The 17,548-nt window shown below is 39.2% G+C and overlaps 1 protein-coding gene across 2 annotated transcripts in view; it reads right to left on the reverse strand.

Annotated features, from left to right (window-relative positions):
- Positions 1 to 691: 691 nt before the first annotated feature.
- Positions 692 to 17,548, reverse strand: part of gpc6a (glypican 6a) — a 165,662-nt gene continuing 148,805 nt past the window's right edge. For both annotated transcript variants that reach the window (XM_027281729.1, XM_027281730.1), the window contains 3 exons: positions 10,536 to 10,666; positions 8,476 to 8,651; positions 692 to 5,415 (listed from right to left, as the gene is read on the reverse strand). In XM_027281729.1, coding sequence (XP_027137530.1) covers positions 5,192 to 5,415; positions 8,476 to 8,651; positions 10,536 to 10,666 — 531 coding nt within the window. In that variant the 3' untranslated portion in view covers positions 692 to 5,191. The remainder of the gene's footprint in view (positions 5,416 to 8,475; positions 8,652 to 10,535; positions 10,667 to 17,548) is intronic.

Below are 17,548 nucleotides of genomic sequence, written 5' to 3' on the forward strand. Positions count from 1 at the left end.
CCCACAATGATTTCCTCACACTTTGGTGGCCACAGTATTTTTTTTCAGGCTTTACTATAGACATGCAAGCCTTTTTTTCTCAGAGACTTAAAGTGACGTTTCTAGCTGTAATTTCATGGGAGAATTTTTTGTCAAAACTGAGTTAGAAAAAGATTTTTTTCCCCCCACAGTTACATCTTATCATCTTCCCAGACATTCTTTGTAGTCTCTGGACAGTCTCTCAGGTCCTGAACTAATGGAGATGCATGCCTGATGATTAATGGAGACACAATAGATAAACGAACCACAATAAACAATGTCTTTTTTTTTTAATAAAATGTTTATTATTACCTTTCTGTATACAAGAATGTGTAACAAAAGCCAAATAAGCAATCCATTTGAGTCTTTTAAAAATGGTAAGGCATGTCTGCTTGTTATAACCATCAACTCTTCAGTTCCCCCAAAACACTTCAAACAGCGTGCACTGACAGCTCCAAAAATCTTTATGTGCTCCTTAGTTATCTGTTTTTGCAAATCACAACAGTACCACACTCACAGCATATGTTTTAGCAAAAAGTGCAGCAAACGATTAACATCAATATGGAGAGACCTTGCATAACACATTTTGTTCTAAACATTCGGTAAAAAAAAAAAAAAAAACTTCAGTCAACCACAATTTTACTGTTTTTTTTTCCTTAGGTTTTTTTATATGCCAAAGAGAATGAACAAGACATATGGCTCACAGACAAATTAAGTCAAGCGCTGTAGCATCTCAGACAGTGATACTGTATGTCTGACCAGGGTAACGTCGTATCAGGAGAGAGAAAAGAATACGCAAGGCAGTGAAAAATGGCAAACATTCCTTGCGTAATAAGACAACTTGTTGTTTTTACTGTTACAAGCTCTTTGGAAAAATTGGACATACTTCTGAAACAGTCTTTTCCTAATTCACTTCCTTTACTCTGTCAGGAGCAGCCTTATCCTTGCTCATCCAAAACATGTTGCAATCACAGATCTTGTAGAAGTGCTTTATGAGTGCTTTGTATGACTGCAGATGCTTACCGAGTTTTTACACTTTCAAAAACACCATCGTTGAGCCTCAGTGAAGAGGCAGCAGTGCCAGAGCTTAAACAATGCCAGTATCTGAAGCCACACGACTAACTTCCTGTCTTATTATCAAACACACACACACACGCGCGCTGTGCTGATTGTTCCGCCTCATTTCCAACCCTGACTCAGAAATATCTGCCTCCACAATGTTTTTTTTAATACTTGAAAACTGAATTTATATGTTTGACTGCAGCGATATATAACCCACTAACTTGCACTTCTAATCGACTCTCTTCTCTTCCTGTTGTGTATTTATTTCATTTGCCTATTATAGAATCACCAAAGCACAAAGTTTACCTGACGGCAACTCTGTAGCAGCCCAATTGAATCTAGTGTTTGGGAACAATATGACACTGCACTTGAAGTCAAAATAAAAGTGCTGACAAAACATCTATTTGTGTTTCATTCTAAAAGTCAGAACACTTTGTATCAAGTGTAGATACATTCTCAGAAAAATGTAAACGTCTGAAGCTAGAATTGAACGATCATTTCATAAGTCGGCCTCGTGTAATAGACCATGATTTTTACATGAAACCTCCCTCATTGCAATTATCTGCTATCCAGGACTGTACTCCCGGGTGAAGAAATCCTAACAGGTCAGTAAAACTATCGCTGCACATCAGGCCTGACAGCTAGTTATTATATTTAATATTCAGCACGTTATAAATAGTTACTGCTAGACATCTGTCCTGTCTAACTACCGCATGTCTGTCTCATCTGTCTGACCCACTGAAAGCACCAGTCGGTGCTTTTGCAAATGAAGTGAACACAGTTGCATAAACGCTGTTTTCGATTCAGAGTGGTGAGTAAACTGTGTTTGTGTGTTTAGTTTCCACTGCACCCCTGGTTCTATCTCGTTCAGGCACTGACCTCGGAAAGGAGAACAGGCAATGTCACCCCTGCAGTATGCACTGATGCTGCTTACGCTTCTTGCGCTCAATCAGAATGGGTCGGCTGTGGTTCAGATGGTGGTGTGCTGTCTAATAATCAGGGGTGTGAGCTGCAGTGCTGTTGATTAACATTAAACTGTGTAGATGTAGTTGGCGGCCTCTGCCATCAGTATGTGAACAAACTAACAAGAACAAGAAACATGTTAGAAATGCTCCTTTCTTTGTAACCAAACTTTCCTACAATGACTGGATGAGGACCTAGTTCAATACGATGAGATGAAGATGGCCTCCTCCAGTGTTACCATGTGGCTGGATCGCTCCATTTTTAGCTCTTTTCCGTCATCAACTCATGTCCCGCGGTGGGGAGTGATAAGATCTCCGGCTCTTCCCATGGCGACCGCTTCTCTGCAGACTTTGCTCTCATTATGTTCATCTCCCAATGCGGCCTGGTGTTTCTGCTGAATGCTATTTTTCATGTTTCTCATGTTGTTTCTATAGCAGGCCTAGTCTACTCTAGTAAAGTTTTCATCCATCCATCTTCCATAACTGCCAATCCAATCCCAGCTAGTACTGGGTGGTCAAGTCACCAGTTCATCACAAAGCTGACGGATAGACAAACAATTTAAGCCATTAAACCATTCATGTTCACGTTTACATTTATGGACAATTTAGAGTCACCAATTAACCTGCATGTCTTTGCTGAAGTACCTGTAGAGAACCACACTGGGAGAGCATGCAAACTCCAGTCCACACGGAAAAGCCCCACTTTGAACCAGGAACGTTCTGCTGTGAGGCGGCAGTTCCAACCACTGCACACTGTGCCTGTTTTCATACAGTATATAGTGAAAATCTTAACTGATTTTCCAGAAGTGGTTGGTAACTGCTAAATCTCCAGTCCTGTGGCATTTAACTATTACAGAAGGAAGAGGGCACCGTGAAATGATGTAATTAAGAGCGGCATAAACCTCCCCACACCACACCGGACAGTTTGACATTGGGGAAGGGCCTTATGTTGATCAGTTCAGTGCCGCCATCCCTCCTCTTTCCTCTGGCTTCGGATGGATAGAGGCCTGCCACATTCTGCAATTAGGCTTTACGCATCAGTGATTTAATTGTGTCATGCTAGTTTTGGTGGGAGGCTTTTGTTCAGTCACCTTCTCCTAAAGCGGTTTCTGCAGGGAGGGAGGCGACCGAGGTCAAATGTTTTCCCATCTGTTCTGCACTGGGAGCTTCCTGTGGTGCCTGTGGGTCTCTCCACTGAGTCATATGAGCCCATTGAGGGGAGATTTTTTCTCCAGGTGCTGTGTGTGAAGACAGCCGTGTTAGTGATGCAAAATTTGGCAATGTAGATATTAGTCTACTTGAGTTGTTTGCTCATTTGAAGGGTCCACAGAAGCACTGCACTCCACCCACACCTGTCAGTTGTGCCCAAGAACATCAGACATTTTTCATCACGACTTGAAACTCTTGTGTGCTGTTGTGAAATGTGCAGTCTCTTTAAGATGCTCACAGCAGCTGTTAATTCGTTCCAGTGATGGGTTTTGGAGAGGAGAGAGGAGACCTGCTCATGGGGTATGTGAAAACATTTCAGGTGCTTATGAGCGGGATGGGATTGGACCCTCCAGGCACACTCCAGCATTAGGATGACTGTCTCGACTGCCCTCTTTTGTGAAATGATGAACATTCGCCCCTGATGTTTGTTTTTACAGTATTCCTGTAACATTTCTGGGACCTGCCTTTCCTTTGACACCGGAGGTCACGGCCATCAAGCTGTGTCGGTGGAGTGTAAGCTATTGGCTTCGCTCCCTGAGCCCCTCGAGTTAGAGGTCAAAGCCTGCAGGAGATAGTAACCCTAGTTCTAAGAGTACACTTGGAGCTCTCTAATCCTGGCACCCTGCTTCATTTTGAGTGGCTGACTTTGTGCATGCCTTGTTAAGAAAACATGACCTTTCATAAAACCTGTAGCCTGTAGGGATGGTTCAGATAAAATGTGCAAATTTAACTGTGAATGGGTAAAACCTGCAGAGCCTGCTGGAGGCCTATGTGACCTCACAGGACTGTGTAACCTTACAAACATGTAATATGAGCAAATAACAAAATAAATCATAAAACATGGGAGCCAAGAAAATAAATGTAAATGTCTTATACCTAATATAACTAATATACTCAGAGTCTATGACAAATAAAAAGGAAGTGTGGACTGTTTAGGGGCATGTTAAGTACCCAAACAGAGGTGAGTAAATCAGGTAACTGATATATTGTTAGCAGGCAATTGTAGTATAATGGCTTAGTGTTTTTTTTTTTTCATTTTACAGGTGATCAGATAACTTGTAAAAACAAATACATTTATTAAAATTTGCCATTAACTAAACCAGTAAGATTACATTACAGTACCTTCCAATGAAATACATACTGCAACTGTTTATAAGTACAATACAATCAGTTAAATGATCTGAAAATATAGATCTTCTTTCTCTGTGGGGGTGGATGTTTCGTGTAGCTTTATAAACTTATGAAGCCAACAAAAATAATCTGTGCAAAGTAGTTCTCTTAGTGCAGTACATTAGCACTTTCTCAGAGATAATCAAATGTGCAACTATAAAGTGGCTGCAAGGACTGCTGCTTCCTGAAGCCACACTGATATGACCAAACGGGAAACCGGGTGAACTGCTAGCACTATACAATCCTGTACCAACCAATCTAAACACTGTGTAGCCTGCATAAAAAACAAACAAAACAAATGTTTTTGTCAGTTAACATCATTTCCACGCATGCACACAGTAAGACTTTCCTTTTGTCTGAGGGGGACAAGACTAATAGGATAAAATGGGTGTTTTCACAACTTCATCATACAAAGGAAAAGAAAAATAGATTCCCCTTTTTAATCTGAAAAATCCGATCTGATGGTTTTCACTGTCTAAAAGAGAAGCACGTTTTTCAAAACCCACTTTAGAATAATGAGAAAACACCACATTTTCTTTTTTTTTTCAGAGATGTGAAAGCTGGTTCAGCGATGGCACCAAGCATTCTTTGGGGGACGAGCAGGATGCAGCACTGCACTCACTTCCAGTCCTACTATACCACACAGTAAGCCATTCTCGACAGGTTTCCAGGAGGTTCTACATGTCCAGTGAGGGAACAGCAGTAGAACTTGCTGTTAGACATACTGTAGGTAACAGTATACAAGTCAGTGATCAGGCCACACCCATGTATTATCTCCATTGAGTCTGCATTGCCCAGAGTGGGAGTGTGAGGGCGACCATCACCAGCAATAGGGACGGTCCGCAGGAAAGGGAGTTTCCCGCGGCGGCCGCTGCTGCACGTTCATCGCTTCTGTCGGCTCCGATCACAGGAGCCTCTGTTCCAACAAAAACAAACTCTGTTGTGCAGCCGTCAGAGCAGCCGCTGCCGCTGCCAGAACTGCTGCCCTCGTCACCTGAAGCAACAAAATCACACAAATGAAAATTTACATAAAAATAATATCATCACAAGCAGCTATTGGTTTGGTCCCCATGGCAATGGGGGAAAAAGAGAATACAGAATCGAGCCAAGGAAGTGGCACAGCGAAACTCAGTTCAAAGACACACAGACTGAGTTTGTAGTTGGTTTCCTAACTTTTTTTCCTGCGCTCAGCGATGGCGTCATCATCCAAATACACTTCAATACATAATCGCATCACTGCCATAAGGCTGTTTGGCTCTGATTCTGTCCGTCTTTAGTTCAGTAGTAAGGCTTAGTCTGAGGCTGCTTTAGCCTCTTCCATTCAATTCACAACAAATCTAGGTCAAGCACTGTCTGTAAGGCTAATAACTTCTTTTTAACAAAGAATAACATTTATTTTAAATGGGTTACCTTTTTAGATACAGAATATGTGGATTTTTCCTTGAAGTTCCTATGGTTGCGTTAAGCTGCTATAATGAGTGCTAACTCATACTGTTATGGAAATTAATTGACTAATTCTGCAAATAAGATTCCAGTCAAGTCTTATTCTTTAAAGGCAGTAATCATCTCACTGTACGAGCCAGGGTACGCTCGCTTTCCACATGTTTAGAGTGTAATGTAGACCTAAATAACTGTGTGGGAAATAATGTTATAATGTTCCAAAGCATTACAGTGAAAGCCTCACAGAGTGTATGTTGAGAAAAGAAGGCTCAAAGATTACAGATTGACAGACTTTCCCGATTGAGTCTGACACATCAAATAATAGCCAGAAAATTAAAAGTGTGGGTGCATCATTTGGATAGAAGATATTTTTTGTATCATATTTGATACACCAGGCATTGTTCATTTTTTTGGAACATTTCAGCTGGTTTTGGTTATGTTTTTTTTTTTTTTTTTTTGAAAAAGGAAACCATTAAGAAATGTTTTGCTTTGTGGTGGGCAAAAAACATTTTGGTCAATAAAATCTGAAGATTAACTTTACTTATTAGCAAGTATAACCATTGTACCATCCAAATGACCGTCATTAGAGCTGATTGCTTCCACAAAAAATAGGCAAATATCTCAATTTTCACTCTAAATATATCTTAAGATTTCTATCTGTAATTATCTCAGTGAAATAACAAATTAGCTTTATATGTCATATTGGATACAAACATTTCCAACACAATGTTACAATAAAACTTAAATAAGCGATAAAAAGCGAATCGCTGATAATCCACCAGAGGGCTGAGCACGTGTCTAACTGTACACAACAGCTTGTTTGGGAAAGCACTGGTCCTATCAGTGCTGTCGACTTGGCAACTTTCTCATGTGATTTAGCAATTTTCACATTCTTAGTGGCTTTATTTCTAAAAAGCGTCTTGTGACAAATTTAACGACTTATTTAGACAATCAGGGAAAGGGGATTGATATATTTAAATATTATAATTCATATCCATGCTGCACGGCTCTTCTGGCAACAGTTGCTGGGTCTCTCCCACTCCTTTTGCAACATGTTCACAGCTTCTCTCTCTCTTTCTCTCTAAATCTATGGATTAGGATGTTCCTATAGCTTGTAAATATGTAAATGGTTTGTTTGATCCTGTAAATATTTAATTGGCTTGTTTGATCTTCTCTCTCCCTTTGTAGTTTTTTTAAAGACTTTTTAACTTAATTAAAAAATACATGATGTCAACGTAGTAAGTTTGTGATTTGGCTAAAAATTTCTCTACATTTAGTGTGGCTTGAAGTGATCTTTACCCCACTGCAACCGACACAACCACAAAGCTTTATGCAAATGACTGAGTTGTGACATCATCAGCATGCAAATTACTGTGTGTTGTTCTTGGGCGCCTTATGGATCATCTTTTCATCCGATAAGAGTTGGCAACACTTATTCTGTTGATAATGTAGAGGTCTCAGAAATCCATGTAGCAAATATGATACAGCAGGCGTCGTATCATATTTGTTATAAGCATTTCACTACTGATTTATCTCCAACACATTAATGTTCAATTGTTGTATAAAAAGGAAAGGGGGTCCACTGAGACTGCCTATGTTCAGACAATGGTGATTTAATAGACAAAGTTCGGTCTGAAGAGTTAGTGCTGAAGATTTGTTCGTACATGCACTGAACCACCACCAATAGTGATGACTGTAGTAGGTGAAGTACCATGCCTTTTATTTGCAAAAGTTTTTAATTTAGGAAGTGTAAACAAAAGTGGGTGTCGAATAGGCTATGACACTACCTTCCTCTGTTTTGGACTCTTCATTCCTAGACACTTTGCAATTGGTCTGTGCCACTGACCTCAATTTGAAAGATTTGCAGGGATTTACTTACTAGCACTGATGAACAGTTCAGGGTTGATTATTATTGAAAGATTTTTTTTTTTTTCATGAATGCTGGTGTGACTAGGCATTCACAGGTGACAGAACACAAAAAATTTAAATAGACTAGGTTTTGCATGAATAAAAATGGCCCCAAATAGTTCTGAATAGTAGTTTAAAAGGGTATTCCACTAACAAACAGTATTATGGCATCTACTTTTTTCTTATTTAGCCCATTTCTGTGGAATGTTCACCAATGCAACCACTGTAGTTGTTCTAGTCCCTGACACCACGACAAAAACAAACATGTTTGTTTTTGTCGCCGTGTCAGTGACATGTAGTGGCACCAAAAATGTTGTGGAGGTAGAAAAATGTAGTGGCAGTAGAATCTTTAACAGCAGATAACCTTCCATCTTGTGAATGGTTTCTGTCATGGCAGCATTGGAGAGGTGTACATCTTCCCATTGGGCTTGGCTTTCTGTCATTGTCTGTGTCACCACACCTACAGCTATTTATTCTTCTCTTGCCGCAGTGCAATGCTGACGCATCCTGTGGAGGTGTATGATGACTTTCTACATGAATGACACCTGAGATCTTGTTTCAGTATTAACTGCTTGTATTTCTGAGGGTGTGTGTGTTTGTTTGCATGGGTGTATAATGTGGACCATGTTTCTCTTTGTATTTTACATCAAATAGTTATTTTGTGTCCACCTGCACATCCGAACAACCGAGAGATTGGGGAGCTTACTTGAGTCCTGGAAGTAGATGTCATTTCCATTGTAGGCGTTCTTTAGCTTGTTGGTCATGACACGTAGAGCCATGATCTGCTGCCGTATCAGTGTGTCAGGCCTGGTGATATCCACATCCACCTCTGGGTTGTTCACCTGGTTGGTTAGACCCTCCTTCACCACTTCAGGGAAATATCTGCATATAACGATGCACCCAAAAACTGAGGTTATTTGACTTTTCGTGTCTGTGTACAAAGTTGTGCTGGGAAGCATCATCAGCTATGACATCATGGTAAGGCACCCTTACAGTCCAGTTAGAAAATTGACCACAAGGTGAAAATGAAAGGGATAGGTTAGAAAGAATGCAGATCTCTTAACACTACCTAGAAACCAACAGAATTTTGAAGGACCTATCACACTTTCTATATTCTGAATATGAAATATTACCTTTAGGCAGATGAGACAATGCCAGCAAATGTAAAAAAACAACCGCTTCAGACTTTCTTACCTTCCAGTGACTATTACACTACTTAACAAACAACCAGCTCAGTCAGCAGTTAGGCAGTGTCCTTATGTATTATAAATTATGGTTTTATGGCTTCATAACTTTATTCCATTTTCAAGGTCCATGTATTTATATATTTCATCTCATAGGGCAGGTGCAATATTTAACATATTCTCATTTTGTTGCCGTCTTTTATCTTGCTTTCTACTTTTGCCATAGATATTTATTCTGTCTTTGGTGCACTGCTGTATCTGCGGTCATGTGCCAAATTTCTCCACAGGAACAAATTAGATCTCATCTAATTTAATTGAGAGCAAAAGTCATAGAGGTTGCGAGGTCACAGAGATGTGGCCTACTAAATAGCCTACTATTTTTGAAGAGTGAAGAGTGAAATATGTAGGTCTTTAAAGGTGTCAGATTTAGGGTGCACTTTTTTGCATATTGTGGTAGAAATGGAATATAGTATGCACGGTTTTAATTAGTGTGTAATCACCTGAAAATAAGGATCTTCTTTATTCTTTAGGAATGTTTTTGTCACCTTAGAATGAGCCTTTTATGTACTTTTCCACAGAGTCCACCATGTTGAACTGACATGACAAACTATGCACTAACTCAAGATGTCGGATTATTTTTGCATCATGCTTGGAAGGGGAGGGTGATACGAAAGAGTTCTTATATATAGTCTTATAAATACTAAGACTTATTTAAATTCTAGCAAGTGTGTTGTTGTAGTTTTAGAGATGATGATAATTTCAACAAAATCACCCCCACCCCTGTGATGTTAGACGCCTGTCTAAGGTCGGCCTGGACCTCAGGTTGGGAACCTTTAGTCTATTTCATTGTGAGAATGCAGGCACTTTGCTATAGAGAGCACTTAAAATGCCAGATTTATTTCATGTTATAACTCAAAAACAATGAAAACCGCTGTGCAGTGAGAAAAATGAACTACATGAGAAAGGCAGTGTGTGCTCGAGAGGATCATTTAATTGCATTTTTACACTTGCTGTACATGTGTGTTACATCAGGGTGAACATTTAATTTTTTATTTAAATATATTTTATACAAAGTGGAATTTGTTTAATTAACAAGAGAATCCATCACACATGGTCTGACTGTCACTGACGTTTTATTATCTCTAGGCAATCAATTTACCTACCAGATTTAGAGCGATGCTTAAAAATGGTACTGGCACCAACAAGAGAATTAACATGTCTTTTATTGCACCATCTGGTGATTTTGTTACTTGGAGAGGACCAAACTGATGGGGTGATATATTTCCTCTGCCAGCATCTCTGGTTCACTGTCAGAGGAAACAACTCACTGTCCAATCTACTGTACGGCTCAGCGACACACTGCAGTGCTGATAAGAGGTGTTGGAAACTTCTCCGTCCTCTGGGAACTAGAGCCTCAGAGCTTATATAGAAGTTCTCCATATAAGTACTAAGCATTGTACTTACAGAGAGGGTGTTAATCTGGGAACACAGTGTGGTTATTTTAATCCCTCGCAGGCAAAATGTGATAACCGTAGAGTGGGGTGACATTGCTGTGGTTATAAAGTGTAGCAGAAGTCCTCACCTGCCCTTCGCGTGGCTGTTCCAGCACTGTTCCTCGTCAGACTCTGTGAGCTTGCCCTTGGCACAGATGTCATCTGGCAGGTTGGACCAGAACCTCTTGGACTCCTTCAACTTTTCTTTGATGTCAGTCACCTGCCAAAGGCCAAAACAGAAATATATTAGGTTGACTATTTTGCATTTTAAAAGCTTAGAGTGGAGGGTGACAAGTGAATTCAGTGTGAAGTTCACATGCTTAAACGTAGCAAAGTACATGTAACTCGCACATTTTCCAAATGAATTTTAAATTAATTCCAGTATTTAGAGAAAAACAAAACAAAGAAAACAGTAAAATACAATCAATGAAAAACATAATCAAAGAAACAGATTTTAAAAAGATACTCAGGATTCTAAAAAAAGATGAAACACACGAAAACAACAGCCTCAAACAGTTCTATCTCTGTTTACTGTGTCTGTCTGACAGATTGTGATTTTAAACATTCATGTGGCAACAAAAGTTTGTGTAGTTGCACAACCCCTTCTGTTCATTTATTCCATCAGGAGAGAAGTACTGAACTGCACCGAGTTCTTTTTCTTCTCATTTTGCTTCTTGTCAACTTCCATCCATATTGTGTTCATCTCTGATTCATACAAGATAGACTCCGGGTTTTGAATTTTTATATTTGGCATGAGCGGTCACCCCTGACTGATCCCATCTGGACTCCGCAAGAAGTTTGTGCGAGTGACCAGCAAACAGGCGAAAAACAATCCTATGAGGATGCATCATGGACAGAAGCACATCATGTTGTGTTTCATTTTCATGTAGTTGGTGAAAATCGTGAAGACAAAGTACAAAAAAACCTATGAATCTTATTATAAACGGAAATATTATTCAAAATTCTAAGTGATATTAGTATATAAAACCCTGAGGTTTTGTCACTGGAGAGCAGGATGGCATACATTCTTCTTGCACAGAGTTATGAGCCTGCCAGCGCCTTTAAAGCTCACTCACTAACGTGATATTTTATTTGATTTATATAGCGCCAATTCAAAACAAAAGTTATCTCATGACACTTTCCATATAGACCGAGAATTCCCACCAGAATAAGCAAGCAGAAACCTCGAGCAGAACCTGGCCCATCTGTTTAGTCTGTATGGAAGCCAAAGTGTAAAAATCACAAGTTGCCGTTTCCCACGGGCTCATGAGCCGGACTGTTGTCTTTTGTTGCAGTGACTTCCTGGTTTCTTTGTTGGTTGCCTGGCAACAAGACACTAGGAAGTCAGTGCCCCCAAGCTACAAAATAGTCCGGCACATAACCTCATGTGAAAGCAGAGCTCGGCGCTGTGCTTCAATTTTCATTCGATTAACAAGCAAGATATGTGTTAATTAGTGATTCCCTCCATTTAGTCTTTATGTTAAGCTAAAGCTAAGAGGTTACTGGCTGTAGCTACATTAAAGACATGAGAGTTGTATGAATCTTCACATTACCCAGATACTGTTCATTACTACCAGTAACTATGGCATAAACTAGAATCAGAATGCTTTTGTTAATGGTGAAATAACATCCTCTCTTCAGATGACAGAAAACTTGGCTACATTATGTTTTAACTTTCTCCCTGGTTGATGAATTCAGTGTGGACAATTAGTACAGCCAAAGCGAGATGAGGAACACAGGTGATCTGCACAAGAACAATATATGTCCTGCACTGATAAAAGAAAATGAAGCCAGAAGCTAAATTCTCTATTACTGTACACAGGTGATGTATTCATTGTATGTGTGTTTGTGTGTACATGTGTGTGTGAGTGTTAAAATATATCTTTGTGAGAAACAGCACTGTCGATGGGTCACGACCTTCTCTGTGAAATTATATTGCTTTCAACAGTGTTGCAATTTTTTCTGTAAATTGTTTTGGACTTGAACCAATTTCAGCCGCAGAATTCTTCGAGGCTCTGAAAAGTACAGAGTGCAAAATATCTGTCTCATACAATTTATACCCATATATTTCACAAACGTCTGATTTAACGCAAAGCCCAATGCCTGTTCTTAATATTAGTTACGTTACAGGTAAGTTTCCAAAGCAAACAATATTTGGATGGATACGTTCTACCTGTACTTTAGAGATGAAACCCTGTGATATCAATAATAGTTACTTTCCCTTTATTCAGGATTCAGTTGTAGGCACAGTACTGTGGCATTTACTAAACACAAACAAATAAAATGTCCAGAAATATAAAACTAACACAAGGAATTAAACACCTCCCACTCCAAACACCAAACCCTTAAATTAACTGGCGAGGAATGACTCACACAAATTCATATAGCTGCCTCTCTACATGTACGTGAGATTCTGCTTGTTTGTAGCTATACAAGCTTTTCTGTCAGATACTTGTAAATAACTTCATAATAATAATCAACATAATTTACCCACTGCCGCTCTAGTTAAATAACAAATGGATGAATATTTGACAAAACAACCCAAACTCTACGTAGGTTGTAGGTCCACCTATGAGCTTTCTGGATCTTTCAACCAAAAGTGAATTCAATAGAGAAAATATAAACAGTGTGTCACGATTGAAACTAAACTGCTATTTCCAAAGTCTATAATTTGATGCTTGACTTCTTTCTATATTTTCTACACTTTGCCAGATGTTCCCTATATTCCAGAGTGTAAATGAATTATGAAATGGATCTGAATTAATATTTTTCTTTATTTGTTCTTGTACAAAGAGGAAAATTTTTAAAAATCCTCCATGGGATTCATGAAATGTACTATGACAGCACACATCTGTATATCCAGGAAATTTGTAATTAGCATATGCACAGGCAGTGCTGTTAAAGCCAAGCTCTCCTTATATTGGTATAAGCAGAGCTTGGCTTTCCTAAAATGATCACAGAAGAAAGTCACTTCACAAGTTAACTCAAGCTAGTAGTGCTGTCACCACCACACATAGATCTGAGTTCAGTGGTGGATCGACCATCCAGTATGCCCAAATTGGTATCCAATGTAGGATAATTAGACTGTCACTGTCTAGAGATCAGTGGGGAGGTTCTCCTCTAAACACATGTTGGAGAAAACTAGCAGCTTAACTTTTTCTGTTATTTGTTCATTACTACGCTGAATTAGTTAAGTCATCTGAGAAATTGTATGATGGATGGATTTCTTTTCAAACGTGCTTAGACAGAAAAGTTGTCATGTGCAGGATGGCAATTTTATAACATGCATGAGATTGAGCTGCTTTACGAACGTCAAATGATGAGTTGATCTGATGTGTTTTCAAACTGTTGTCATCCGTACATGTCGCTTTAGGCTGCTTCAGGAAAATATGCAGTCAGTGTTTTTTGGATGTTCTGTTTTCCTTCGTCTATCCTGGTTTATATTGATCATTGCCCTCTGTATCTGTTATGTGGGCTACACTCAAATATCATGCCTGTGTTCTGGCTGCTAGATACAAACATCACAACATCCTTTTCATTATGAGATGTACAGTATGTGTGAGATACTCTTGGACAGTAACAAAACATCTCTGACTGGTAGAGAAGAATTGAGCTGAGGTTAAAGGAATGGTACTCTGTATGAAGACTGGTAAGAAGCTTGATTGGAATTTTCAGTCATATGAACACAACACAACGAGCCAAAAACAAAAAACAGTTTTTTTGAATGGCCACTTGAAGCTGGCACCAGAAGGGAGCTGATCTCTCCATAAGCCCCCATTTCCCCATCTGCTCCACCCACATCTTTGTCCATTTTTGGATTAGCTGGGAACCAGCAAAGTCAGGACTGCCAAGATGACCACACTGAGCTTTACAGTGGATCTACAGAAACCTGTGGGTGGCGTCACAGAGATGATGATGATCCATTGTCCATTTTTGTATTTTTCTATCTCTGGATGGAAACGCCCAAATAAGGGCAACAGACAAACAAGCCACTGACATTTGTCTTCCAACTGTAAACTCAGACAAAAGAAGAAAAGTAAGAACAAGGAAAAGAAATGCCACAGAAGGACACAAAAACTTTTATTCTACTGACTATATGCAAACTTTACTCACTGAAATTTCCCAAAAAAAAAAAAAAAAAAAAAAACCTTATTGTTATGATGATCTTATTTTTAACTGTAGGCGTTGGGGTCATAGATCCAGGAAAGTGCAGATAGTCAGCCATATTATTAAAGTACAGGGATACGATAAAAAAACAAAACTAAACATATAAATAAAATGTAAATTTGTTCTAGCATAATCAAGTTTGGATGCTTACGTAGAAAAAAAAAAGCAAAGCAGAAGTTAGATTTAAGTTGTATTATTTATAATTTAAACCATATTTGCTTTATAGGCAAGGACAGTTTTTTAAAGGAGGTGTGATAGTATCTTGGGTAACAAGTTTGGTTTGAGTTGCTGAAGTTTAAACTGCCCTAACCAAAAAAAAAAAAAGGACATAGCTAGGACTGGTAAACTAATATTCGAATTTCGAATATTATTCGAATATGATAAAAAATATGTATATTCGAACGTAAAAATGAATATTCGAATATTTACTATTTGCTCAGGGCAGCGCGCGCATTGATTCTCCTCCGTTGTGTCCCATGGTGCGTCCCTTACTGACCTGTAGGCTAGCTATCTGCAGTCACGTGACACAACAAGGAAGCACCCCATCCCGCTCCCCACCTCAATGAAGAGCAGGCTACACACCAGTGATCCCGATGAGCAGTACAGTTTTGCATAAATTGCACTGAAGTTACACTAAATGTAACATGTTGAACATGACGCTTGGATTTAGTTTGAAGACCGAAAATAAATCAGCGTTTGACTACCACTGGTCGTTTTTCTTGACATTTGGCAGTGCAACGCCCTCTGTTGGATATAACGGGGTACTGTTACAATACTGTTACAAGTCCTATTCTCCGCGGGGGGAAAATAATTAATTAATTAATTAAGAATATTCGAATATATTCGATATTCGGACCATTTTTTAAGACTAATATTCAAATTCAATTTCTGGGGAATGTTACCAGCCCTAGACATAGCTAACATTACACTAAATTCTGATACAGTGTTGTAGCATCTTGGCACCCACACAGTGGATGTGTCAATCCAGTACACCCAAATATCATGTAGTTAGCTCCTAAAACACTGTTTGGCTTTGGACACTAGATATCTACTGTAGTTGGCAAACTGGTTAGCCTGGCATGCTAATGTTTGCAGTTTATATCGGTGCAGAGAAACCCATTGATATGTTCCTGATACTCACAATTTCAAATTCTGAAGATGCCAAATATTACTTTTACTACAGCCACACTGGCCCTTACAAAAAAGCATGAGAGACCCGTTATGACTGCTCATGAACAGACAGTTGCTAGTCTGATCCTGTCAATCATGTCAACTCTAAATTCCAGGTGCTTGTATGTCTAGGCAGCGCGCTTTGTGGTTGGTGGTTGGTGGTTGGTTCAGGATGTGGGACTGACTCCTCTGCTGTTTGAAGCCAGTTAAAAGACAGTTGAGAGAGAGGGAGAGAGAGAGAGTGAGAGCTATCAGATTAGCTTTTCCAAGCCTGAGGTAATAACACAGCGTGCTGCAACATTTTTTTATCTTGGGTTTGGCCACAGGCCACAGCAGCCTGTGGGTCATTCAATAAAGCCTTTGGTGCATAGAGTAAACACCTCATACAGTATAAATTAACTCTGCTACTCGAGGGTGCCGAGATTTTGACAAGTTATATAACTGCTTCTCATTATGCTAAATATTCAACAGTGTTCACATCTGCATGTGCCAGCTGTTGTTCTGAAAATAATCCCTGACTGAGAGTCAAAAATTAATTTAGGAAAATGCAGGAAATGGTGAGGTCAGCCTCAAATTAAAACACTTGCATTCACTTGCAAGGACCACTAACCCCTTACCCTAATCTCCCCCAGTCCCCCAAGAGGGTCGTAAAATAATTTCTGGGGGTCGCCAAATGGACCAGGATTTAGTGTTGGCAGATTACATAATGAAATCATTTCTCTGTATCCACTTATTTGACTTATTTCATTGGACTTCTTATACTGTATTTGCTGCATTGGCATTGAATCTGTTATAATCCTATTGTGGAATTTTAATCCCATTACTCTATTTTGTATTTCTGCTAACTGTGAACTCTCTGTTCATGTTTTGTAACTTCCACTTTCCCACCTGTGGCTCTTACTGCACCCCCTCCCGTCTGATGAGGAAAGATCTTAATTTAAATTTCTCCTCCAAAAAGTTTTCCCCCCTTTTGTCACAGCTTTAACAGAGAGCTCACACTGGGTCGGAAACTGTGGAAAGCCTATTAAGACAATGTATGTGATATTGAGCGAACAAACTGACTTGACTACAAGCCATGCAATATGTTGCTCTATAGATAATGTGGTAGTTTTCATAGATAATGACACATCTTTAGCTCCATTATACCCACTGTAAATGCAAAGCCATGGGCACCAAAAACAATTATTTTTGATTGGCTTGCATGTATCTAGACACCTCTAATACAGTTCCAGTAAACAATTTAACTACTTTTCTAAATGAGTGTGGCCAAATAATCAGACAAAACTGCTCACAGTTAAAGGACCAGGATTTAGTGTTGGCAGACTTAGCAGGGTAATTGCTAACTGCAACCCTTTCATCTCACTCTTTCCTTCCTAGTGTGAAGAAGAAACAATGGTGGCTGTAAAATGTGTAAATAAATAAAAAATGGCAGTATTTAGTTTGTTTTTGGGCTACTGTAAAAATATAGCAGTTCAACATGGTGGACTCCATGTAGGAGGACCCCTGTGTCTGTAGATATTTAAGCCTCATTCTATGGTAACAAAAACACAATGACTCTAATTTCCAGGTGATTATACACTAATGAAAACATAGTCATGCATATTATGTCATATTTGTGTCATATAGTCTCCTACGTACTGGACCTTTAATTCATTCAGCCTAACGTTGTGTTCATATTGGCAGATTTGTTGATGAGAGGGCGTTTGTTTTGTGCTAACCAGTCATGATTGTGATTTACGGGTCCCACCAAAAACATTTCCAGGTG

The sequence above is a fragment of the Larimichthys crocea genome, chromosome VIII (genome assembly GCF_000972845.2).
Source record: "Larimichthys crocea isolate SSNF chromosome VIII, L_crocea_2.0, whole genome shotgun sequence".
NCBI lineage: Eukaryota > Metazoa > Chordata > Actinopteri > Sciaenidae > Larimichthys > Larimichthys crocea.